General features: G+C 50.5%; 1 protein-coding gene across 1 annotated transcript in view; it reads right to left on the bottom strand.

Annotated features, from left to right (window-relative positions):
* Positions 1-11587: 11587 nt before the first annotated feature.
* Positions 11588-26083, bottom strand: part of FAH (fumarylacetoacetate hydrolase) — a 36697-nt gene continuing 22201 nt past the window's right edge. Inside the window, exons 10-14 of the mRNA XM_003921684.4 lie at positions 25825-25900; positions 23726-23772; positions 21115-21216; positions 20191-20308; positions 11588-11798 (exon numbers count right to left, since the gene is read on the bottom strand). Of these exons, the coding sequence (XP_003921733.1) occupies positions 11719-11798; positions 20191-20308; positions 21115-21216; positions 23726-23772; positions 25825-25900 (423 nt within the window). The 3' untranslated portion in view covers positions 11588-11718. The remainder of the gene's footprint in view (positions 11799-20190; positions 20309-21114; positions 21217-23725; positions 23773-25824; positions 25901-26083) is intronic.

Here is a 26083-nt window from a genome sequence, read left to right as displayed (position 1 = left end):
TCTTTCATTTTCCCTGTTATACATGTTCCAACCAAAAAGGAAAGGTCAAGATAGATATGATAACCCTGGGAGCTTGCTTAGGACAGGGGAGAGTAGATATTTACAGTACACTCCCTCTATCTAAGAGACACATGGAGCAGGTCGGGGAGGGAGACCGTCTAAGAACTGGACCGTATTAAGGAGAAAAAAGCAACGGGAATCTCATGCTCAGTTGTTGGATGGGAGGCCCATGGAGTTGGCCACAACCCAGGACTTAAAGAGAACACAGTCTGGAGAGGAACTCTCCAAAGCAGAGAACGGGTGGTGGGTTTTCCAGGCGATGGTGTCTAGTGGCCAGTTTTAAGTTGCTGCTTGTACTGTGCTCAGCCACACTCCCTTCACGTCACCCCAAGCCCTCTCTAAAGTCTGATATACGATCCGCTCTGCAGCAGTGGTATTTGGGACAATGGAAGGCACCTCAGTGGCAGGTCATGTGGGGAAATACAATCTGGGAGGGGCCAGCAGCCCCAGAGACAAGCGGGGTGGCAGAAATATGCAGAACCAGGAGTTCAGAATGATGGTCCTTAGAAGAAATATGGCCCCTAAGGATGCTCAGAGAGGTGGATATGCATAGTGGGACCCTAGCTGTACCATCCTGGCATGTCATTCCCATCATAGCTATTTCACTTTTTCCAATTAGTTGATTGAATGTTGACATGTACTTATCGAGTTGAAAAGACCAGTGTCTCCCTGTCTCATTGGATTTTCAGAACTTCGGAGGCTAAATCAATCCAAAAGGGGCTGGTCCTGGTTTCAAACGCCAAATGAAGAGAATTGCAAAGCTTAGTGTGTCCACTAGTGTGGTTTCCCAGCCCTAGGTCTTGCTGTTAAGGACTGGTTCTGCCATGCATGGTCAATGCCCACCTGCAATGCCCTGTTGCCCAGTCTGTGGAGAGGTGCCCACACGGAGTTATCTGGGTCCACATCCACGTACCCAGCTATTCTGGTCAATCATAGCACAAAGACAGGTTGTCTGTGTCCAGAGGGACACATAGCCTCAGCTACACCAGCCCCCACTTACGTGCTTGATGGTCATCGGCAAAGACTCTCTCCCTTTAGGAGGGTTCTCCTTGGAGCCTTTCAGCGTCTTGGCAAGAAAGAGATGGCACACACAAAGCGCTGATTGAAGATAGTTTAATGAAAATATTTACGGAGGTTAGGCAAGGGCACGGAAAACAACAGGGAACAGTAAAACACCCAGGGATGGCCAGGCAAGGTAGCTCATGTCTGTAATCCTAGCACTTTGGGAAGCCAAGGCAGGCAGATCGCGTGAGCCCAGGAGTTTGAAACCAGCCTGGGCAACATAAGCAAGACACTGCTTATCTACAAAAAATTAAAACTTTTTTAAAAAATTAGCTGGGTGTGGTGTTGCACGCCTATAGTCCCAGCTACTCAGGAGTCTGAGGTGGGAGGATCACTTGAGTCCACAAGTTTGAGGTTACAATGTGCTGGGATCACAGTACGGCACTCCAGCCTGGGTGACAGAGAGAGATGCTGTCTCTAAAAATTAAAAAATGAGAGCAAACTACCCAGGGACAGGCAGGCCACAAGCCATCACCATCTCAGCCTGAAGAGACAAGGAGAAGGGTCTAGAACCCAGGGAGAGCCATAGCAATGGAGAAGGAGTAAGCCAATGAAAGCCCTGGCCACAGGGGGAGGATCAAAACTCCTGCGCAAACTGCAGCTCAGTAGGAAGACAGCTGGGGCATAAACGCCTTGACCTCTTGCCTCCTGCCCTCCAATCTCCTGTCTGGGTCTTCCACTGGCCAAAAAGAACAAAAGCTAAAGGTCAGGGGACCCTGGGTGATACAGTCTATACCTGCAGCACCCTGGAGCAAAAGACGAAAAACCAGCACGATTCATCCTATTACCACTTAGCAGGCATTCACCCACTTTGCTTAGATGGGAGAAAAATATTTTGTCCCCAACGCAAGGAAAACATAAAGCCTCACCAGCTGCCATATTGTTTGGGAGGGTCATAGCAATTTAGACCCACTCCCACCTGCAACTTAAATCATCATGTAGCCACTCCTGGGCACGCGGAACACTTCCTGTAAAGCACACTGCTGGTGCCCCTTTCTGTGGCTACTCATGGGGCGCAGAGTGGTGACTGTGGTCCTGTTCTCCCATCATTCATTCCAGAGCCCCTCTACCTTCTGGCAGTCCCTTAGCTGTCAGAGAATTTTATATGGTGGAATGGCGCAGATGTGCATCCACAGAGGATCCAAATTCTTAGTGCCCTGTCTTTATTGAGTTGCCACAGTAGCCACGGATTCCTCAAGAACATGAAGAGTCCTTGAAGATCTCACCTGGAAGCACTGTAAAACTCTCAGAAAGAATAACAGCTGCTCTAAGACAACACTACTTCAACTATAGTTTAAGGATGGACAGCACTGGCGTCTCTGGGGAGCTTGGTAGAAATCTAATTTCGAGCCAGGCGCGGTGGCTCAAGCCTGTAATCCCAGCACTTTGGGAGGCCGAGGCGGGTGGATCACAAGGTCAAGAGATTGAGACCGTCCTGGTCAACACAGTGAAACCCCGTCTCTACTAAAAACACAAAAAATTAGCTAGGTATTGTGGCGCGTGCCTGTAATCCCAGCTACTCAGGAGGCTGAGGCAGGAGAATTGCCTGAACCCAGGAGGCGGAGGTTGCGGTGAGCCGAGATCGCCCCATTGCACTCCAGCCTGGGTAACAAGAGCGAAACTCTGTCTCAAAAAAAAAAAAAAAAAAAAAAAAAGGAAATCTAATTTCATGCCCCTACCTCGGGCTTACAGAATGAAGACAAGACATACAGTGAGTACCAAGAGCCCTAGTGAATCCCTGGGTTCCAAAGCTAGTCCTCCTTGGCCCTATTGCATAGCAGAAACCTCACTTTCCCTTGGATATTGGGGTAAACCATCCTGACAGTAAGGTGATCCCTCTCTGCCTACTGTTTCAACATAAGGAGCCCCAGAGGGCACAAGACCATCTTCCGATTTAACAAACCCCTAACCGTATTCCCAGGTGGAAGCAGTTCTTGCTCACTAGAGCGTTCCAAACCCACAAAAGCTGAGGTTTCTTGGTTAAATGCCATGTTTGTGGGATATGCTGAGATGAGTGTGCTACGATTTGAATGTGTCCCCTAACATTCGTATGTTGGAAACTTGATTCCCAATGCAATAGCATTGGGGGGGGGCGGCGCAAGGAGAGATGATTTGGCCATGAGGGCGAAATGAATGATTAATGCTGTTATCTTGAGAGTGGGTTTGTTATGAAAGGGGGAGTTTGGTCCCTTTTTCTCTTGCCCATGTGATACCTTCCTCCATGTTTATGATGCAGCACGAAGGCCCTCACCAAATGCCGGTTCCTTGATCTTGGATTTTGCAGTCTTCATAGTCATAAGCCAAATAAATTTCTACTCGTTACAAATTACCCAGTCTGTGCTCTTCTGTTTTAGCAGCACCAAATGAACAGAATGAAACAGCACAAATGGCAGGGAGGGACAGGGATGGCAAATCCGTATCTGGATGTGTCTATTCCTACTGCCCTCCGTAAAGAAAAGGACTTAATGAAATTAATCTGCTACCAAGTGGCTGTTCTTTCTCCCACCACCCATCCCGGGAATGGAGCTATATCAGGGGCTTAGCATTGGTCTCCTTCATTGGAAGGCTACATATCCAGAAGTTATGGAGACCCGTGGACCTTAGCAAGGGAGAGCCCATAGTGTTGATAGCCTCTATCCCTTCCACTACGGTCACTTTGTTCACGATGTCATTGAGCAAACACCAGAGTAGACAGAGGAAGAGGCTTACAAACACAGGCTGAGTCATCTTATCTACCTGATGACCAAGAGCCTTTTCTGCAGTGGATACCCTCTGGTAGATATTTAGATGGTCCTTGAATATCTTGACACCCAGGGCTCCTTCAAATAGGTCTTTTCTGGACCCTCTCTCCCCATCCTGTTCAGTTGGATGGATACTGTGATTCTCCTATTGGAGATGGTTCGGAATTCCATACAGCACCCCCATTGACAACAGACACTTCCAGTACCATTGGATCTGCTGATCTTAAGGTTCAAATGGCAGAGTAGCTTTCATCACAGATCACAGTCTGGGTATATCTTTTCTTTTCTTTTCTTTTTTTTGAGACGGAGTTTCACTCTTGTTACCCAGGCTGGAGTGCAATGGCGTGATCTCGGCTCACCATAACCTCCACCTCCTGGGTTCAGGCAATTCTCTGCCTCAGCCTCCTGAGTAGCTGGGATTACAGGCACGCACCACCAGGTCCAGCTAATTTTTTGTATTTTTAGTAGAGACGGGGTTTCACCATGTTGACCAGGATGGTCTCGATCTCTTGACCTCATGATCCACCCACCTCGGCCTCCCATAGTGCTGGGATTACAGGCTTGAGCCACCGCGCCCGGCCGGGTATACCTTTTCTAGAGCCCTTTATTTTTCTGGGCTCCATTCAAAACCAGCAATCTTATGATGTACCCAGTAAATGCATCAGACACACACATAAACGTTCTATACTTTGCCTCAAAAGTCCAGAGATCCATCAACTGTTGAGCCTCTTTCTTTATGGTGCAAGTCACAAGTTGAAGCGACATATTTCTCATCTTAGTGGGGATATTCCAAGTTCAGACTGCTAGAACCCAAGAAATTTCCCCAATGTGGCAGATCACCGAATTTCCACGTGTTTTTTTCCCTGCTCTGGCAAGCACGTGGCAGTATGGCTCTTGCTAGTTCTCATTCACCAGATCCAATTAGCATAATGTTATCAATATAGCAGACGATCATAAAGTTCCATGGGCTGTCAAGATGACAAGGGTCTCATGTAATATGACAGAGAGAAAGAGGATTGGTAGATCCCTGAGGTCATGCATTTGGGGTACACCACAGGTGAAGGTGAACTCCTTCTGATTATCCATATCGATTGTGTTGCAATAGAAACTATTTGTAATACCATAGTTCTCAAACTTTGGTACGCATCAGAATCACCTGGACGGCTTGTTCTAACGCATCTGGTGAGCCCCCTAGAATTTTTAATTGAGGTGGTCTTCAGTGGAGCTCTATTAATTGTGCATCAAACACATTCCAAGGTGACACAGACGCTGCTGATCCAGGGACTGCCCTTTGAGAGTTACTGTTCTAGTCGCCTGGCACAATACCAGGTGCCAGGGGCTAGTGGACCTTCCCTAATAAAGATACCGCATCCAGAACAACTTCTGAAACGGTATCAATTCCTGACTGTTTATGAAAATCCACAGTCATTCTCTAGGACCCACCTGGCTTTTGCATAAGCCATACAGGTGACTGAAATATTAATGCTGCTATAGGAAGGAGACTTGGTTCCCAATTAGATGTGGTTAGAACCACCTGTCCTGCATCGCAAGTCTTTGACGGGGACACAATTCAATTGCTACGAAGATGCAGTATTGTTTTTTGGTTTACTATTTTGGCAGTTTCAAGGGCTTCCATGGGGCCCCTTCTACAATAATAGCCCTCACTCCACGGGTCCAAAGACAAACGTGGTGACTTCACCAGTTACTAAGTACACCTTTGCTGACTGCACAGTTCAGGACCAGGCAAGGCCCTAGGATAGGTCTGTGATCCCGCCGGACCCACTAGGAGGTGCTCTCGGGCAACCTTAGACACCCACGCTGACCAGTGGATCATGGTGCCATTTGGGGTCTTCAGAGATTAGCTTCAGATCTGACTGTTTTCAAACTGCCGCAAAGTCTTGGTATTTCCTTTTTCTCAGTGCGTGAGCACCCTGACAAATGGTCATGGGTCCCTCTGGGAAATGCTTAGAGGAAGATTTAAAATATAAACGTATGCCCAGAGCAGACAGGTCTTCCTCAAAGGCTCTCTGTCCCTTGAGGGACCCAAGTCTATGAATGGGGTTAGGTGTGGGTGTAAAAATGGTCATGGTCCTCACTAGCACGACCCAAGTCAAATTTTGTTCCATAAGACCTAGAATTATTTCCGCCTGTATAGGCGATGCATCTGTTTCATTTCTAGTTACCACGAGTCAATCACGCATACCACTGATCCCAGTGGTCCAGAACATTCTGACTGCCAGTCTGCGCTGATTTTTATGGCAGTTGTACTCACCTTGTCTCTTATGATTAAGCACCACCCAATCATCTCCCTGTCCACAGAACTCCGTGTTAACTATGCAAATCTGAGAACCAAATACTACAGCCTCAACTTCCATTGCTATCCCTACCCTACAGAGGATAGCTCTTAAAAGAATGCTAGGGCCGGGCGCGGGGTCTCACGCCTGTAATCCCAGCACTTTGGGAGGCCGAGGCGGGTGGATCACAAGGTCAAGAGATCGAGACCGTCCTGGCCAACATGGTGAAACCCCGTCTCTACTAAAAATACAACAAAATTAGCCGGGCGTGGTGGCGCGTGCCTGTGGTCCCAGCTACTCGGGAGGCTGAGGCAGAAGAATCGCTTGAACCCAGGAGGCGGAGGTTGCAGTGAGCCGAGATTGCGCCACTGCACTCCAGCCTGCAACAGAGCAAGACTCCATCTCAAAAAAAAAAAAAAAAAAAAAAATATATATATATATATATATGCTAGGACTCCCCTTAACAACACACTTCTTAACGCTTTGTTACAGGGATTGTCCTCCGGGCCCTCCAGAGAGGTATGCTCTGGGGCAACATAATGAACCCACTCCAACATTCCCATCTCCCTGGGCCTCCAAGCTCCTTCCCCTGAAGGATTCCAGGGAAATTGCAGTTACCTCAACCTCACTGACTGAAGTACACTTGCTGAGTTTAGATTCCAACTAAGCAGATCAGCTCAGCAGACAGTTTACCCCACTCCCAGGTCAAGCCAACTTAAGTCCAGAATCCTCCACGAGTATAGGAACATCAATAAATTCCTACCTTACATCTTCCTTGGTCTAAGTCTCTTGGAATCTATTCCTGTACATGCTCACTAGACTCCGGATAATACGAATTGGAAGGATTCTGTAACTGTTTGCATGTTTATCTTGCCCTTCTCCCTCTGGCCAAAACTAGGATCTAACTAGTTATGATCTTGAAGATAGTAACTAGTTATCCTAGGATCTAACTAGTTATAATCCTGAAGATAGTAACAGTGTGTGTGAGAGGAAGGATTCTTCCTCTGCCCCAGGTGAAGTCACCTGCCCCAGGTGAAGTCACTGAAAGATTTTATGCAAAAAGATGCTTTTCTCAGGGCTTCAGGATACAACCCTGCCACATTCATTTTTCTAGGGTTGCTAAAAGGAATATGTTTCCCAACTAAAGAAAGGGAGAGGCCGGGCACGGTGGCTCAAGCCTGTAATCCCAGCACTTTGGGAGGCCGAGGCGGGTGGATCACGAGGTCAAGAGATCGAGACCATCCTGGTCAACATGGTGAAACCCCGTCTCTAATAAAAATACAAAAAATTAGCTGGGCATGTTGGTGCGTGCCTGTAATCCCAGCTAGTCAGGAGGCTGAGGCAGGAGAATTGCTTGAACCTGGGAGGCGGAGGTTGCAGTGAGCCGAGATCGCGCCATTGCACTCCAGCCTGGGTAACAAGAGTGAAACTCTGTCTCAAAAAAAAAAAAAAAAAAAGAAAGAAAGAAAGAAAGAAAGAAAGGGAGAAAATGTAAAAATAGAACCACTTTTGAGATCCATTTTGGTGTCAGGAATCTTTGAAATAATATTAATTATGATACTTCACATCCCAAAGTTGCCAGGCATGGTGCCTCATGCCTGTAATCCCGGGACTTTGGGAGGCCAAAGAGGGAGGATCACGGAGCACAGGAGTTCAAGACCAGCCTGGTGCAATATTGTGAGATCCCGTCTCCACAAAAAATCAAAAAATCACCTGGGCACAGTGGTGTGCCCCTGCCGTCCTAGGTACTTGGGAGGCTGAGGTGGGAAGATCATCTGAGCCTGAGACATCAAGTCTGCAGTGGGCAGAGATAGTGCCACTCCATGCCAGCCTGGTGACAGAGTGAGACCCTTTCTCAAAAATAAAAAACAAAACAAAACAAAACAAAAACAGAAAAAATCCCTGCAGTCCCCTTGTCCCCAAAAACATTGTCTTGGTTCAAGTCTACATTCACCCCCAGGGGAGCTCTCAATGTCGTGTGTCAAAAGTATTTATTTCTTGTACAGTGTGTACAGCATGTGTGAGAGGCCTCGGGACAGAGAAGTCCCACAGTGAGAGCAACAGGGCTCCTCTTCCTCCACTCCCCTCTGCAACAGGGACAGGGGCTCCCAGACCCTGGAATCTAGTGCCTGCCCTGGCCCAGCCCAGTGGCGTGCCTCTGAGCCTGGCTCCCCTGCCACCCTGCGGTGGGCCCCTCCTGCCAGAAACGCCTCTGAGCTGGTTCCTCCTGGTCAGATAAAGTTTCAGATGAATTCTCCTCTCAGTTCTACGGTCATCCATGTATATTTCGAATGCACTACTAGTCAAAAACAGGAAGAATAAATGGAATATGAATGAATAAGGAAGACATAGTCATAACTACGGTCAGCCTGCCTTAATTACCCATCATTCCATCTGCAAGCTCCATTCACCTGGTCAACAAGCCTCAAGTGCTTCAAATACCACTGTCAAAAAGGAAAGTCAGCCTTGAAAGTCATGTTTCTTTATTTCACGTTATTACACCCAGATAGGTTTCAATAAATTAGATCTCCAAAACTAAAGGCCATTAAAGTCACCTGTCACGTGGCGCTGGCAGTGAGCATTTCCGGAGCTGGAGACAGTCAAACAGGGGTGCTTGTCGCCGAAGATGAAGCAAAAGTAATTGCCATGTAAAGCCCAGGCTGGACCCGGCACTAACACCCATCAGTTTGGTTTCTTAAGTGAATCTGGTGCCCAGAACGCTTCTGGTTTTTTCTGCCCTGTGTGTGGTTCAGACTCTGGGACAGTCCGGTGGGTTCTCCCAAGATCACCAAACCCTTTAAGCGCATTAAATGCCCAACAAGGGGATAGGCTTGTGATCTCAACAGATGACGTCGGCATTCTCTGGTGCCAGTAGGGACAAGTGGATTAATGATTTTAAGTGGCCTTTGCCCATGACCCAGAGACCTCCAGTAAAGCCCTACTGTGCGGAGCATGAGAGCCTTTTATCCAAGTGCAGGGGAGGGCTTTGAGAAAAAGATGAGTCACTCCTGCAGGTTGATGCCAAGAGAGAAAGCTTTAGGAACAATCTCAGAACACAGCCTAGAGAGCGGGGGTTTTAGCTGAGTCAACAGAAGTAGACGTAGCCCGGGGAACATAAGCCCCAGGAATTCACAAAAATCCTGAGCAAGGTTTTGGTCTTCCAAATTCAAAGAAGTGTTCGTATCACTCTTATCTGGAGAGTAGCATCTGGGAGATCCTGCTGACATCTGCCCCTTACAGCATTTCCACTGAAACTGGCAAAGCCCTGGGGAACATGGCCCTGGAGCAGAGCTCTCGGAAGAAAAGTCCACTGAGAGCAGTTCCGCCTCCGACTGTGATGCTTCCCAGCCTGCGTGTAGCAGAGATTAATTGTCCCCACCCCATACCCATTCTCCACTTCTTTTAGAGCCATCAAACTAATTTTCACAAGGCAAGCAATGTGTTTAGATGAAAGACTATATTTCCAGCTTTTCTGGTAAGGAGGTGTGGCCTTGTGACCAAATTCTCACCGATGAAATGTAAGGAATGTGTGGTATGGGATTACCAGGAAAGCTGCTTTAAGTGGCCTAACTCAGGAGGAAGGAGGGCTCTTCTGCCCTTTCATCCTCCCAGTCCTCACCTCTTTGTTGTCTCTTTCTGCTGTCCTGGAACTTAGGTATACTGGTTGGAGCTCCAGCAGCCATTTAGTACCATGAAGTAACCCTGAGACTGAAAACCACAGGCTGAGGATGGCAGAGCAGAGGTATCTTTAATGACACTGTCCAGATTGCTTTTTTGGAGACAAAGTCTCACTCTGTTGCTCTGTTGCCCAGGCTGGAGTGCAGTGGCACGATCTTGGCTCACTGCAACCTCTGCCTCCCAGGTTCAGGCAATTCTGCCTCAGCCTCCTGCGTAGCTGCGATTACAGGCGTGTGCCACCACGCCCAGCTAATTTTTGTATTTTTAGTAGAGACGAGGTTTCACCATGTTGGTTAGGCTGGTCTCAAACTCCTGACCTCGTGATCCACCTGTAATCCCCCAAAGTGCTGGGATTACAGGCGTGAGCCACCACGCCCGCCCCAGATTGTTTTTATGTAAAAGAGAAATACCAGCCTCCTTGATGTTCTTTAGAAATGATAAGCATATTCCATTCTCCCAGCTTTGCACTGGCTGATTCCTGTGCCTGGAGGACTCGGCCCCCAGATATCCAACTAGCCTGCTCCCCTCACCCCTTCAGCTCTCTAGCAGAAAAATACTATGGGATTAAGGCCTTCTCTGACCCCATTTGCAATAGCATCCACATCCCCAAACAGTCCATAAAACGTGTCACCATCTGTCATATCTTCTCCTTGTTTATTGCCTGTCTCTTTCCACTTGAACGTAAGCTTCACGTGGGCTATTCTGTTGATTGTCATCCCTCTTGTCCTTAGAATGGTGCTGAACACAGAGAAGGTGCCCAAAACAGATTTGCTGAGTGAATGAATGAATGAATGGTATGATCTGATGGATGTCCTCTGCCTCCTCATCCGTCCTCCCAGCCCCTGGTATAAGGCTCATCAGGCCCAGGGAAGGTCACTGGGCAATATCCCCTGCTGTACTCACCCAGGGACCAGGGCAGGACCAGGGCTGCCTGTGTGCAATTGACTGGGGCAGAAGAGACAGGGCACTCTCCTGACTCTCGTGGGCTTGTAAAAGGTGAAAAACGTGGTCCTTTTCTGCCATCATCACAGTTCGAGTGTGCACCTGTGACCCGGAGGCTCTTCCCAAAGCTTACAGTGTGGAGACACAGCCACAGGACCCAGGAACCAGGCCTGCAGCCCATATGAGCTCATCAGTTAGCCCCAAGTAATACTGGACACGGAGGCTGCTGTGATGGGCAATTTTATGTATTCATTTGCCTAGAAATATTATTTGCTGAAATATTATTCTACACGTTTCTGGGAAGGTATTTTTTTTAGGTGAAATTAACACTTAATCAGCGGAGTAAGGCAGACAACCCGCCACAGTGTAGCTGGGCCTCATCTAATAAGTCAAAGGCCTTCACCGAGCAATGACTGACTTCCCGGAGGAAGAGGGAATTCTGGCAGCTGACTGCTTCAGCCTCAAACTGCAGCTCTTCCTTGAGTCTCCAGCCAGCAACCCACCCGGCAGGTTTTAGACTTGCCACTCTCCAGAGTCCCCTAAGCCAATTTGCTCAAAATCAATCCATCAATGACTCTCTTTCTCCTCGGCCTATTTCTCCGGAGAACCCTGATGACTACAGGTCCCACTCTCTTTCCGTATTCTGTGGGATAACCGGAGGCCTGAGATGTCCAATAAGAAACCCCACAGAGACCCCAGACCTCACTAATAAGAGTAAGAAAACATATGAATGAATGTCTGGCAGGGAAGCTGTACACTCCTTGACCCACTGGATCAAATCACGATTGTAAGCAGATCAGCCTGCAGCTGTATGGGCCTCCGAGCACAATGGCTTTATTTGTCACTGAATGAAGGTGCGGGCCTACAGCCCGAGGAAGGACTCCAGTCACAGGGCTGGGAGGGGTGCTTGAGCCCTGTTTCCAGAAGAGCAGAGAAAAATCTCATGCTGGCAAGAGAGCGGGCAGCACTTTTCCGGCACACTGGCCAAAGCCGATGCGGTAACCGTCCCCCTGGCAGTGCCCTGGAACAGAGGAGGACAAGGATCAGTCACAAAGTTGCTGGGCTTTATCAACACCTAGGCAGCGGCAGTGCCCGTCAGCACACAGCTGGCCCGAGGCAGGAAGGTGCCATCAGAATCACACACACGTATCTTAAACACAAGAATAACCCTCCACAGAAGCTGGGCAGAGTCTCAGGCAGGGGCACGTGGACTAAAACCTGGGCCCACCCCGCAGCCAGGGATCCTCAGAGGCACTGCAAGGCTCAGCAGCTGTCTTGTGGCTGACACGGTTTGGCTGTGTCCCCCACCAAGCCTCATTTTGAATTACAGCTCCCATAATTCCCATGTGTTGTGGGAGGACATGGTGGGAGATGATTGAATCATGGACAGTTTCCCCCATGCTGGGCTCGTGATAGCGAATAAGTCTCATGAGAGCTGATGTTTTTATAGGGGGTTTCCGCTTTTCGCTTGGCTCTCATTGTCTCTTGCCTGCCACCATGTAAGATGTGCCTTTCCCATGCCACCATGACAGTGAGGCCTCCCAGCCATGTGCAATGTGAGTCCATTAAACCTCTTTTTCTTTCTTTTTTTCTTTTTTTTAGACGGAATTTCGCTCTTGTTACCCAGGCTGGAGTGCAATGGCGTGATCTCGGCTCACCACAACCTCTGCTTCCTGGGTTCAAGCAATTCTCCTGCCTCAGCCCCCCGAGTAGCTGGGATTGCAGGCACGTGCCACCATGCCCAGCTAATTCTTGTATTTTTAATAGAGGCGGGGTTTCACCATGTTGACCAGGATGGTCTCGACCTCTTGACCTCGTGATCCACCCGCCTCAGCCTCCCAAAGTGATGGGATTACAGGCGTGAGCCACCGCGCCCAGCTAAACCTCTTTTTCTTTATAAATTACCCAGCCTTGGGTATGTCTTTATCAGCAGTGTGAAAATAGACTAATACAGTGGTCAACCCTTCCCACATGGGTCTGGGTTCAAATCCTAGCTCTGCCCATTAGCCTGAAGCCAGGATGCCTGAATTCAAAGCCTGGCTCCTCCATGTATTGGCTCTGTGACCATGGGTCCCTCCAGACCTCAGTTTCTTCATCTGTGCAATGGATCTAATGATAGTGCCCACCCCACAGTACTGCTGCAAGGATGGTGGAAGCAAACGCACAGGAAACTCTGAGAACAGTGTCCAGCCCATAATACTCTGTAAGTGTCAGCCATTGTAATCATTATGAGCTGGGTGGCAGGGGACAAGCTGTTTGACTTCAGAACTCGGCTCCCTTGCCGGGCGCGGTGGCTCAAGCCTGTAATCCCAGCACTTTGGGAGGCCGAGGCAGGTGGATCACGAGGTCGAGAGATCGAGACCATCCTGGTCAACATGGTGAAACCCCGTCTCTACTAAAAATACAAAAAACTAGCTGGCGTGGTGGCGCGTGCCTGTAATCCCAGCTACTCAGGAGGCTGAGGCAGGAGAATTGCCTGAACCCAGGAGGCGGAGGTTGCGGTGAGCCGAGATGGCGCCATTGCACTCCAGCCTGGGTAACAAGAGCGAAACAACTCTGTCTCAAAAAAAAAAAAAAACTCAGCTCCCTCATCTACAAACAAGAAAAGCAATGCTTATCTCTCAAGGCTGTAAGGATTAGACTAAATATTTGGGTGGAATTCCCAGCACATCTCAGAAACATTAGCTGCATTCATTTAATTCCATTTTAACAAGGCTGATGGAAAAGCAGAGAAAAGCCCGTGTCTTCCTTTGAGAGGCGTCCACTTAGAGGGAGTGCCAGGTCTGGATTAGAGATACAGAGAAAAGCCTACAAAGTGCTGCATGAGGAGCAGGGAGGGAAAGGGGGCAGGAAGGGGGACATCTGAGCTGGGCCTTGACGGGTAGCTACGAGTTCGTTAGGAAACACACAGGCATTCCAGACAGAGGGAAGGGCATGTTCAAAGGCCCGGAGGTTCAGCCGTGAGATACATTTGTCACATCCAAGGACAGTGAGGCTGTCCTTTGGGGTTCCCTAAGAAGTCAGGTTACCAAGGGCTCTGAGAAGCCATGCTAAGGGGTTTGAACGTCATTCTAAAGGCAATGAGGTGACACAGAGGAGTTTTCAGCAACTGTCACTTATCAGAATCAAATCTATACAGAGGCCCTCTGACACCTGGACTGAATTGCTTCTCAAGGGCCCCAGGCCACGTGAAAGCCAGAAAAGGCAGTGCCAGGGTACCGCTAAGGCACCAGGCCCAGGATGGAGGCAAACGCCACTTCTGAGGATGCCCCTGACCCTGAGTTACAAAAACGCACCCCTTCACCTGCTAGAAGCAAGCCCAAAACCTGGAGCTGTGCCTCCCGCTACCCAACGTGAAGAGGAGCAATGAAGCATTACAAGATCCCAGAAGCCAAGAGAAAGAAATCCGAGCACAGTGCGGAGAAGCTAATGGCCATCTGGACCCAGACACCAAGGGTGGACCTATGCGATGGGGTCAGCGACATCTTCCACGAGCCATCCCGGCCCAAAAGGGTACAGCTTCCCTGAGGTGTCCTCATGGCTGTCCCTGCTCAGCAGCCGCTCACCCAGCCTGTCTCCTCTGAACAGGCCTCCCAGCTCAGGCCGCTCTGACCACTCTCCTTCTCTGGAAAGGCAGCAGCTTGAAAACTTCGGTGGCATCCCCAGAAGTTTTGGTCCTGGGGCCTCTCCCCCTCCCTGGTACCAGCACAGGCGAGCCAGCCTCCCCAGCTGGATGCACCCCAAGACCCACATGCTGACAACCCACAGGGACACCCTTTGTTGAGAGCGACACCCCCGCCTATTCTGTTGCTCAGTTTCATTATTTTCCTGTCAATCACTTTTCCATCTCAATGCTCAGAAACAGCCACACCACTGGTGGGGGAAAAAAAAAAAAAGCCTATTAAAGTAAAACTGGCTCCCGGCAGAAATTTATTAAACATCCATCAAAACAACTAACTCAGAACTGCGGCATTTTTAAAGAGCCTTCTCCCGACCATGGCCCTGAAGGAGAAGGGTCATCACTTCTACACCCTGGGACCCCTGCCAGCCTTGCCCAGGAATTCCGTACCAGGCAAGGGAAGCGATAACGCTGGGTAGAGAAACGGGAATAAACAGAGACCCAGGAAGCCCAGGGGGACGACACACCACTGAGAGACGCAGGGAAAGAAACGGAAGACTTTGGCTCAGATGTTGTTTCCCAATAATGGCAGATACCAAGAAAGAAGCCACAACCAACCACAGCTATCAGCACATCAAAGATCTGAAGGAGAGTGAGAAGCGCACGTGTGCAGCCGTGCAGAGCCGCCAGTGCAAGCGCCTGCAAGAACTCACTCTTGCAAGTTGCAAACTGAACACCAGATGGGGCTTGTGAGCGAGACTAGGAGATGGATGAGTTACACCACGACCATCAGAGATTTTGCTGATGTTGATTGGTTTGTTTACTTCCCCTGTTCCCTTGCTGAACATTTTGTGGTTTTTTGGACTCAGAAATCAGAATTTCATTGCGCCATTTAAAGAGGCAAGAGGACACAAGAGTTCAGAGCACAGCTCCTGGAGCCCAGCTGCCTGGGTTCAAACCCTGGCTCCAACCTTTATCGCCTGTGAGATCCTGGGTAAGTATGCACCTTTCTGGGCCTCAGTTTCCACATCTGAAAAATAGAGATAATAAAAGTAGCTGCCTTGTTTGGAATAGAAAATGTATTGCTGGGCACGGTGGCTCACACCTGTAATCCCAGCACTTTGGGAGGCTGAGGTGGGCAGATCACCTGAGGTCAGGAGTTCGAGAACAACCTGGCCAACATGGTAAAACCCCATCTCTACAAAAAAAATACAAAAATTAGCTGGGCGTGGTGGTGCTTGCCTGTAATCCCAGCTACTTGGGAGGCTGAGGCAGGAGAATCACTTGAACTCAAGAGTTCAGTGAAGGTTGCAGTGAGCCAAGATCGCGCCACTGCACTCCAGCCCTGACGACAGCGTGAGACTCTGTCTCGAAAAAAAAGAGAGGAAATGTACCGCAGGTATCTGGTCTGTGGCAAATGCTGCTGTGTTGGCTAGGGCAGCACTTCTGAATGTTCCATCGCGTTTACAGTGGTTAGAAATTGATAGGGGAGCCGGGCACGGTGGCTCAAGCCTGTAATCCCAGCACTTTGGGAGGCCGAGGCGGGTGGATCACGAGGTCAAGAGATCGAGACCATCCTGGTCAACATGGTGAAACCCCGTCTCTACTAAAGATACAAAAAATTAGCTGGGCATGGTGGCGCGTGCCTGTAATCCCAGCTACTCAGGAGGCTGAGGCAGGAGAATCGCCTGAACCCAGGAGGCGGAGGTTGCGGTGAGCCGAGATCGCGCCATTGCACTCCAGCCTGGGTAACAAGAGCAAAACTCCGTCTCAAAAAAAAGAAATTGATAGGGGAAATGAACATCCGTGATGAGAAAGCAGGGAAATGAGAGGCAGCCATAAGGCTAGTACAGTCGGAGAAGGAAAAGAAAAGCCAGGAAGAGCCGAAGAAACGACGTGTGGCTTTCAAGCAAGAAAGCAGCCCAGCAGGACCATGCGCCCGGAGAGGTCATGGAACGCGGGCGGCTCTCAGGAAACCTTTGCACAAGGTAACACAGCTAACACGCCGCCTCCACCTACCCGCTCCTCTGCTTGTCCCCTCCCTTCCCCCGTAAACACACAGCCCAAATTTCAGCAATATGCACTCACTTGAGAAATTCTTTTTTTTCTTTGTATGAATACATAATGTATGCCTCTCCTCTTAGCAAATTATAATTCTTCTTTCTTGGTTCCAGGGGATTTCGCCCATCTGTTCCCATTTCCCTCTCCACTTGCCAACATGTGCTTCCTCAGAGCCAAGGAACTGCCTTTCCCTGAATTCTTCTGCTGGCCTCCAAAAATCCTTCGGAGCAAGGCATTGTGGACACAAACAAACGTGGAAATGACTCTCAGGGCGTCTTGGCTTCTTTCTCCTGCCTTCTCTGACTCAAATGTCAAGAACACGTGGCCAGGCACGGTGGCTCAAGCCTGTAATCCCAGCACTTTGGGAGGCCAAGGCGGGTGGATCACGAGGTCAAGAGATCGAGACCATCCTGGTCAACACGGTGAAACCCCGTCTCTACTAAAAATACAAAAAAATTAGCTGGGCATGGTGGCAAGTGCCTGTAATCCCAGCTACTCAGGAGGCTGAGGCAGGAGAATTGCCTGAACCCAGGAGGCGGAGGTTGCGGTGAGCCAAGATCGCGCCATTGCACTCCAGCCTGGGCAACAAGAGCGAAACTCTGTCTCAAAAAAAAAAAAAAAAATGAAATAAGGAAGGTGGACATGCCTACAATATGGCTGGCCCCTAGCAGAGATTCGGTAAATATTGTCAAATTCGAATTAGAGAGGTATAATTAGGCTGCAGAAATGGGAGCAAAATGGGTTTTTGCCTAATAATGGGTATCATATGCTGTTTTGAGCTCTTCCTGCCTCTTCTCTACCAAATCCACTTGATTCAATGAACTAACCAACAGCCACACTGAGCATGCTCCACGTGGCTGCTACTTGGACTGAACTTTGCTCTCCAAGGGTTCTGCAGTGGACGAATGTATAGTCCCCAAAGACATCAGAACCTAAATCCCTAGGACCTGTGAATGTTGCCTTATATGGTACATTTTTTGGAGATGTGATTAAGTTAGAATGTTAAAATGAGGAGACTTCTAGGTGAGTCCCAAATACTGTCACGTGTGTGTTATAAGAGAGAGGCAAAGGAGATGAGGCAGATGTGACCATGGGGGCAGAGATCCGTGTGATGTGACCACAAGCCATAGAGGCTTCCACCAGAAGCTGGGAGAGGCAAGGAGCAGACCCTTCCCAGAATTTCCAGGAGCGCGGCACTGCCAGCACGTGTGGTTTGAACTTACACCTTACAGAGCTGTGAGAGAATACGTTTTGGTTGTTTTAAGCCACAAAGTTTGCAGTATTATGTTACTGCAGCCACAGGAAACTAACACAAGCTTTTAGTTAAGCATGGAAACTGACACGTTTTAATCACAATTAATCAGAATTCTGTGTCTTCCATGAATTGCTAGCAGAGAGGACAGAGAGATTGATTCTACCTGAGCAAGCAGAGAAGGCAACATTTGGGCTGAGCCAGCATATATCCGAAGGTTTGCAGGCAATGAGAAAAGCAGCTCCCTTATCACAGAGGGTTACGTATTAGAACAGAACTGAGTGCGTAGAGCAGATTCAGAGAGGAGGATATTGACCTGATGAAACAGGATCTGTGAGAAGACCTTGAGCAGAAGAGCAATGGGAAAAGCAAACATGAAGCCTCATTCTTCAGGCACCATGAGCAGGATGGATTGTAGAGGCCTGGTGCAAAAGCTCCTCCAGGATTCCAGGCCTGGAAGGGTGGTGCTGTGGAGTGGGTCCGCGGCACAGAGACGGCAGGGCATTTTCCAACAATGCCCGATAGTGCTGATGAAATGGGTGCCAGTTTCCAGCCCACAGATTGTCAGCCGTACCAAGACAGTCAAGGAAGGAGGGGCACGGGTGACCATCAGGCATCCCGAGGGAAATGTGTGGTCAGCGGGTGGAGAGCAGGACACGGAGTGTTGAGTGCAGAAGCCAGGCACCACCTCGCCCTGGGGGGCTGCTCCGTGGGCCACCAGGTGCCGCTGATTCCTGCCCTTCATGTAGGGATCCCATTAAGAAGGGACCAGGCTGGGTGCAGTGGCTCACCCCTGTAATCCCAACTCTTTCAGATGCCGAGGTGGGCAGATCACAAGGTCACGAGATCGAGACCACCCTGGCCAACAAGATGAAACCCCATCTCTACTAAAAATACAAAAATTAGCTGGGTGTGGTGGCACGCGACTGTAGTCTCAGCTACTTGGGAGGCTGAGGCAGGAGAATCACTTGAACCCAGGAGGCGGAGGTTGCAGTGGGCCAAGATCCCCCCACTGCACTCCAGCCGGGGCGACAGAGTGAGACTCTGTCTAAAAAAAAAAAAGAAGAAGAAGGGGTCAAGAGGCACATCCTTCTAAAAACTGGGTTCTGGAAAAAACAGCAATGGCAATAAAGATGACTATGAAAAGCTGACCATCATCACCATTTTTAAGCACTCACAAGGTAACAAGCCCTCTGATAAGTGCTTTAGACACTATCAAAGGTGTTAAACACGGAGGTTCTGAAGATAAACTGCCTGGAGGGGAAACAGATGTCATTATTTATTGGCTACAAGATCCTGGGCAAGTCATTTAACCCCACTATGCCTTCGCTTTCTCATCTGTGAAACGGTACAGTCATGACGACACTGGAACATAAACCCAGAAGAGCAGACTTCATTTGTCTTTTTCATCACCAGAACTCCAGGATGGGACTCAGTGTAGGCACTCAATAAATGTCTACTAAGGGAACGAACGAGTTCATTTCATCTTTATAACAATGCTGTGAGGTTAACTATTGCATTTGCTCCATTTTAAAGATAAGGAAGGCCAGGTGTGGTGGCTCACATCTATAGTCCCGGCACTTTGGGAGGCCGAGGTGGACAGATCACAAGGTCAGGAGTTCGAAACCAGCCTGGCCAACATGGTGAAACCCCACCTCTACTAAAAACACAAAAATTAGCCGGATGTACTAGGAAACTATTACAAGCTCTTAGTTAAGCAGGGAAGCTGACATATACACAATTAGCAGGCCTGTCATCGCAGCCACTTGGGAGGCTGAGGCCGGAGAATCGCTTGAACCTGGGAAGCAGAGGTTGCAGTGAGCCAAGATGGTGCCACTGCACTCCAGACTGTGTGACAGAGCAAGACTCCATCTTGAAAAAAAAAAATTAAAGATGAGGAAAGCTGAGACTCAGAAAGGTTAAATAACTTAATGAAGGTCACGCAGCTGGCGGGGCACCTGGGAGTTCAACTTGACTCTTTCCCAACCATTATGGTGCCCTTCCCCTCTATTAGGAAAATGTGGTAAGCAGAATTCCACTCCCCGCCCACCCCACCGCCCCGCCATCCCCAGAAGACTTAAAAGGCACCCTCACCTCCTTCGAATGGGCTGCTGAGAAGCCTCAGTCACTAACTCAGCTGAACCTTCCTTGATCCTAGTCATAGGCCACTGAGTTTCTGCACAGGGGGTTTGCTGCAAAGTCGAGACCCTGAGGAACCTGCCAGTATTTTATAACTTTGCTCAGAGAGCAGGGAGACCAAGCAGAATGTCTACAGAATTTCTGGCCTGGGGAGACTCACTCTTGACGTCCCGGGTCGCCATGGCTGTGGGGAAGCACAGAACAAGCAGACAGAGACTCTGGGAGGCAGAGTGACGATGCTTTAGGACAGATGGCTTTGTGGCCAGGTGGGAGCGCTCCACGGCTAGAACAGTGCACGGCGGGCGCAGAGGAAGCCGAGCCGTGAGGTTTGGCAGCCCTCACCTGTTATGATGACTTCATCCCCGTCCAGCAGAAACTTCCTGGTCTGTCCGTTCCCCAGCTCTATGGGCTTCGTTCCCCTCCATGACAGTTCCAACATGGAGCCGAAGCTTTCTGGCTCCTTCATCACAGGAAAGGGAAGAAGGGGTAACATGAATGTATGCCTTGGCTCTGGCATGGACCCTGCTCAGCAAGACCTGAGAGTCCCCAGCAGTGGCAGGGGGACCGCATGCCCCTCAGAGACCCTGCCTCGGCCTTGGTGGGTCACTGCAGAGGTGCCCTCGAGACTTGGAACTCTGCCCGTTCTTCCTGCGGGGACAGCCTGTTCTTCCTTCACTAGAGACATCGCTTGTTTAGGAATCAGTGAATCCCCGATCAGAGTGCCCAGTGCCTCCTGCAGCGCCCACCCCACCCCCGCTGTGGAGGCTGCAGTTTGCCCAGAGCCCATGATCCTTAATACCCTCCCGTCAGGAAGCCACAGCTTTGGGAGCAACAGGGCTCAGCCAGGCCCCCTGGGCAGTGACGGGCACATCTCTGAAGGTTCTGCGACTCCCGCAGACTTACAGGGGGACGGGTGGGTGGGAAGGGGCACAGCTGCATGGCCACCTCACCCTGGGAGGGTACAGTGTGACATGGTGACAACCAAGACACAACGGCCATCTCCTGACTCCTCCCCAGGTGTCACTGCAATGCTCCCCATGGAGGCACAGACCCAGGCTGCCGCTCTCGCACCATCTCTTTAGGTTTGAATTTGGATGAGAAGCCCCTCCTGCACCCAGAGAGGAAGGCTATGAGGAAGACAGAGTTGTGTGCCACGCCCACCTCAGGCCTGAAACCCCTTCTTGAGGGTGAGCTGAGGACCCTCGGGGCTACATGGGGAGCAGGCGTGCTCTGCGTGGGCAGCCCTCAGTGCAGATGGGTACTCACCGGCCCGCTGATGGTCCCAGAAGCCAGGAGGTCCCCCGGCCGCAGGTTGCAGCCATTGACAGAGTGGTGAGTGAGCTGCTGCAGCATCGTCCAGTACATGTACTGCGGGCGATGGATACGAGGTGGAATGAGCAGCTGCAGGCTCAGCCCCGCACCCCGGAGTCAGCTCAGCCCCGCACCCTGGAGCAGCTCAGCCCCGCACCCCGGAGTCAGCTCAGCCCCGCACCCCGGAGGCAGCTAGGCACAGCCCGCCCTGCTCACGACAGCCTTCCTTGGCCTTTCCCTGGTCCCCAGCTCCCCCAGCCAGGTCTCTTCAGTCCCTGAGAGCAAGGGCACGCTGTCCTGGAGAGCTGCCCAGAGGCCTCCCCCAAGCTCTGCCATCTCCATCACCAGCTCCGACCTCCAGCTCTTCCGCTACCTCAAGCCTGCGCGACCACCTCCTCCAAGCAGCATCCCCTCAGGGCTGACCTCGCTGCTCAGTCCCTCAGCCCGCAGCATGCCCGTGTGTCCAACACTGCACTGGCCCTGGGAACGCCCTCCAGTCCCGCATGGGCTTCTCATGAGCAAAGGCCTCACTCCCACTCTCCCATTCCAGGCCTTGGCGTGGACATGGGGCAATGGAGCTGAATGATTCAAACATGGTATCAGGGCCGGCCGAGGATCGAGGGAGAACTACGGAGGTCAGGCTGTGGGCAGAGGAGACCAAGGAGATGCCCACAGAGATGCTCAGAGGCAAGGCACGCCCACGCCTGCCCCAGGCCACAGCTTCTCACACCCACATTCCTACAGCCACAACATCTCGGCATAGGAAACCCGAGAGATGGATTCTTGTCCACAAGTTCCCGTAAGGAGACCCCTTTATTTCTTCTTACTAGCCTGAGGAACCCAGAATAATATTACAGTAGATGGGAAACTAGGGGGACTGGGAATACAGTGATTCGGGAGATATTCAAAAGATCAGGAAACAAATGAATAATAAACAGATGACCAACATGCCCAGCTCATGAGTCAGGAGGGAAATGCAGACCGAAGTCACTATCCCCGGCGTGGTTCGAAGGAAAAGGCAAACACCCCCAGAGCTGACGAGGATGAGGAGCAGCCAAAACGCTCACACGCTGCTAGCGGGAGTACAGACTGGTAGAACCACTTCAGAAAACTGTCTGGAAGCGCTACTGGGCTGAATCCACGTGTACACGATGACCAGCTAGTCTGCTGCTGGACATACACTCAACAGAAATGCGCATATATGTGCACAAAAACGTGTGCACTAAAACATTCACGGCAACTCTATGATAGGCCAAAAAAATGGAGACAGCCAAATGTCCATCCACTGTGGAATTGACGTGACTTAAAAAATAAGTCAATTGCGGAATATTTATCCAGTGCAACACTATAAGGCAAGGAGAAAAATGGGCTATCACAGCAAAGGGCAACAGGGTCGAATCTCAGAAATACAACACTCAAACGAGCCAGTAGAAAAGAATACATGGTACTGTAGGATTCCGTTTCTACAAAACTGAAAAATAGAAAAAAAAAATTAATGTATGGAAATAGAGGTCAGGAGAGGAGTGACCTTTGCCGGAGGAAGTGAAAAGTGACCTGGAGGGGCCCAGGGGGCTGCTGAGGTGCTGGAAATTTCCTGTTTCTGAGCTGGGTGCTGGCTGCACAGGCACGTTCATTTTAGGAAAACCCCTCAAGCTGTACATGTATAATATATACTTTTTAAATGTTTGTTTTCTGAAATAGGGTCTGGCTCGGTCATACATGCTGGATTTCAGTGGCGTGATCACAGCTCATTGCAGCCTCGACTTCCTGGGCTTAAGCAATCCTCCAGCCTCAGTCTCCCAAGCAGCTGGGACCACAGGTGCATGCTACCACACCTGGCTGATTTTTTAATTTTTTTGCAGAGACAAGGTCTCATTATGGTGCCCAGGCTGGTCTCAAACTCCTAGGCTTAAGTGATCCTCCCACCTCAGCTTCCCAAAGTGCTGGGAGTACAGTAATGTGTGCATTTTTTATCAATGTGTATTGTGCTTCAGTTAAAAGTTCACTTAAAAAATAAGTCACCAGCACTTTGGGAGGCGGAGGCGGGTGGATCACGAGGTCAAGAGATCGAGACCATCCTGGTCAACATGGTGAAACCCCGTCTTTACTAAAAATACAAAAATTAGCTGGGCATGGTGGCACGTGCCTGTAATCCCAGCTACTCGGGAGGCTGAGACAGGAGAATTGCCTGAACCCAGGAGGCAGAAGTTGCGGTGAGCCAAGATCGCGCCATTGTGCTCCAGCCTGGGTAACAAGAGCGAAACTGTCTCAAAAAATAAATAAATAAATAAGTCACTCTCCTGAATACAGCCCCTGGCAGGACAGGATAAACCAGGGACTAGACCTATACAGAAACACCTATTGTCCCCCGAGAATACCACTGGCCACATTTATGCAGCCTCTATCTTGAGAGAACTCTGAAAGAGACAGGCCGTGGAAGCTCCAGGCCCACAGGCTGAACCATCATCACATCCCAAAAGGAATGCTCTCCTCCTGTTCCTGACAGGAAGAAAAGTCTCTCTTCCCCTCAATTCTAAGAAGCAGTCTGATCAGTGTCAAAACTCACCTTAAAATTGGACTTGCATATGGTAGCCGCCTGGCTCATTCCTTCTCCTGATGGAAAGAGAAGCAATATCAATGAAGACTTAATTCCATTCATCAGGGAGGAAAATAAAAAAAGAATGGTTCTGTGGCTGAAGCTTCCCATTGTCCAACGTGATTTCACTTAGAGTCCGTGAAACAATCAGCTCCCAGGACATCAGAACCGGGATGTCCAGGGTTGGCCAATGCATGAAAGGAGGTATCACCTCCTCCTCCCACGCCCACAGCAGGCAGCATTAACTGATCACAGCACACATTTGCTCTGGGTCCAGATGCAGCCTCATAATCCTTCTTAACGCAATGATCCCAGCACCCACAGATCCACTGGAGACAAGTGTACCATTTGGAGGCTACTTGTGATCTTTGATCGAGGATAATCTGCTGTCCCCTCAGGAGCCCTCCGGATAGCTGGACCATCTGTCCCCCGCCATGCTCCTCCAGAGATGAGCAGCGTGCCACTTCACAATGTACAAAACGATGTTTACTAAACACCTACTACACGCTCACAAGGTACCGGGCTGTCGCTGTTCCACTTCTGAACAGCGCTAAGAAGTAGAAAGCTCTTCCACTTCCTCAAAACCTGGCTTCTTCCCTGGATCCTAACTTCCCCTCTGAGGTGGCACAGAACAGGTGTGCTCTTCAGCCATGCAAGGTCTGGGTCCCCCAAGCCTGCTCCTCCCCAGACCCTTCTGCCCAGATCCCATCTCAGGACATCAGAACTGTACGTGACTACATCTCCGGACACCGCGCTTTCTGTCTCATCTAGTCCTTTCTCCACCAGTGCCCTCCCCAGGTGGGTTCACCTCTAGGCAACCAGAAAGAAATATCTAGAATGAAACCAGACAGAAAGTACACTCCAAGCACGCACTATGGGTGGCAGGAGGCTAGCCTAGAACTCGTGACACTGGGATGAGTCCCAGCCCTGCCATCAGCCAGATAGGTGGCTCAGGTGAATCCTTTTCCTCTCTGAGCCTCAGTTTCCCGACCTGGAATGTGAAAGAGAGGCTCAGCACGGCTTCCCAGAGGGCCCTGGGCAGCCAGGAGGCTCTTCCTGGCAGCCCTCTGTGGAGCATCCTGCTCCCACGGCGACAGCTCCGTGCTCTGGCAGGGTACTGAGCCTCCTACCAGGAACTGCCTCATGAAGGGCTGAGACCCTGGAACTGGCAATGACACAGACATGGCAGAGCCTGGAGTGTGCAGATGGAAGAAAGGAATGGAGCTGAAAGGAGGCGTGGCCAAGTGTGGCTAGGACCCTCCCTACCTGAGGGCCCTCGTGGGACTGGAAGTGACACCTGACTCTTCCTAGGTATAGACCCTGCCCTACACCTTTACAGGAATTGACATGTTTGGCCCTCACGATGCACCGTGACATCCAGGCCGTTACGATCCCATTTCACAGATGACAAACGAGGACACAGACAGGCTGGGCAACTTGCCCAAAGTCCCACAGCTGAGCAGCAGTCACGGCCTGCAGAGCCAGTCTCTTTATCACCAATGCCCTGCGGGGCTGTTCGAGGAGCTGGGCTGAATAGCCACAGGGAGAGGTGGGCCCTGTCTCTCTCAGGGCTGGCCCAGGGAGGGGATCGGGGGCCTGTCTGCAAGGCTCTTGGGTTGGCCCAGGGTGGGAATCTGAGGCCTTGTGCGCGGGCTCTGTGTGGCCCCAGGGACTCAGCCAAGCCTCCTGCGAGCAGACCCACAAGGACAGGCTTTCAAAAAGGCACTCACTGAAACTGACCCTCACAGGAGTGAGGGTCAGCGGGGGTATGTGAGCAGGGGCCAGGCAGCCCCTGGGGAGGCTGGAGAGGGGGTTGATGTGGAAGATGGAGGTCGTGCACTCCCGCTTCCAGCCCTATCATTGAGTGCCGAGTGAGATGCCAACGCCCTGTGGACCCAGTGAGCACAAGGGCATCCCCTCCCTTCCTCTTTCCTTTAGAAGAGCCATGCAGTCTCCAGGGCTGTAGCATGTGCCCCAACCCGTGCCAAAGCTCAGGAGCCTTCAGGTCAAGGCACACGGACACACATGCCCTCAGAGCTCCTGGTCACATCAATCCTCCCACGACATACCTTTCAGGGCAACAGAGAGGTTGATGTCAAATGTGTAGGGCTGGTCATGGCAGAGATACGGCAAGGGCCTGGGGTCCTGGGAGGGCAAAGCACAGCACAGAGGTCACTGGCAGGTGGGCTGAGCTCACCCAAGCTGGGCCCCAGACCAGCCGGGTCCCCCAGGCAGAGGGTCTGAGACAGCAGGAGCGTTCCGTCTCCAGGGACCCAGCGCTGCGTCCCTTAACAGCAGTGAGTGGATCACACTGTGGGGCTCCAGGAA

This window comes from Saimiri boliviensis, chromosome 5 (genome assembly GCF_048565385.1).
Source record: "Saimiri boliviensis isolate mSaiBol1 chromosome 5, mSaiBol1.pri, whole genome shotgun sequence".
Classification (NCBI taxonomy): Eukaryota; Metazoa; Chordata; class Mammalia; order Primates; family Cebidae; genus Saimiri; species Saimiri boliviensis.
The sequence above is the reverse complement of the archived record's forward strand: the minus strand, read 5'-3'. Positions and strand labels throughout refer to the sequence as shown.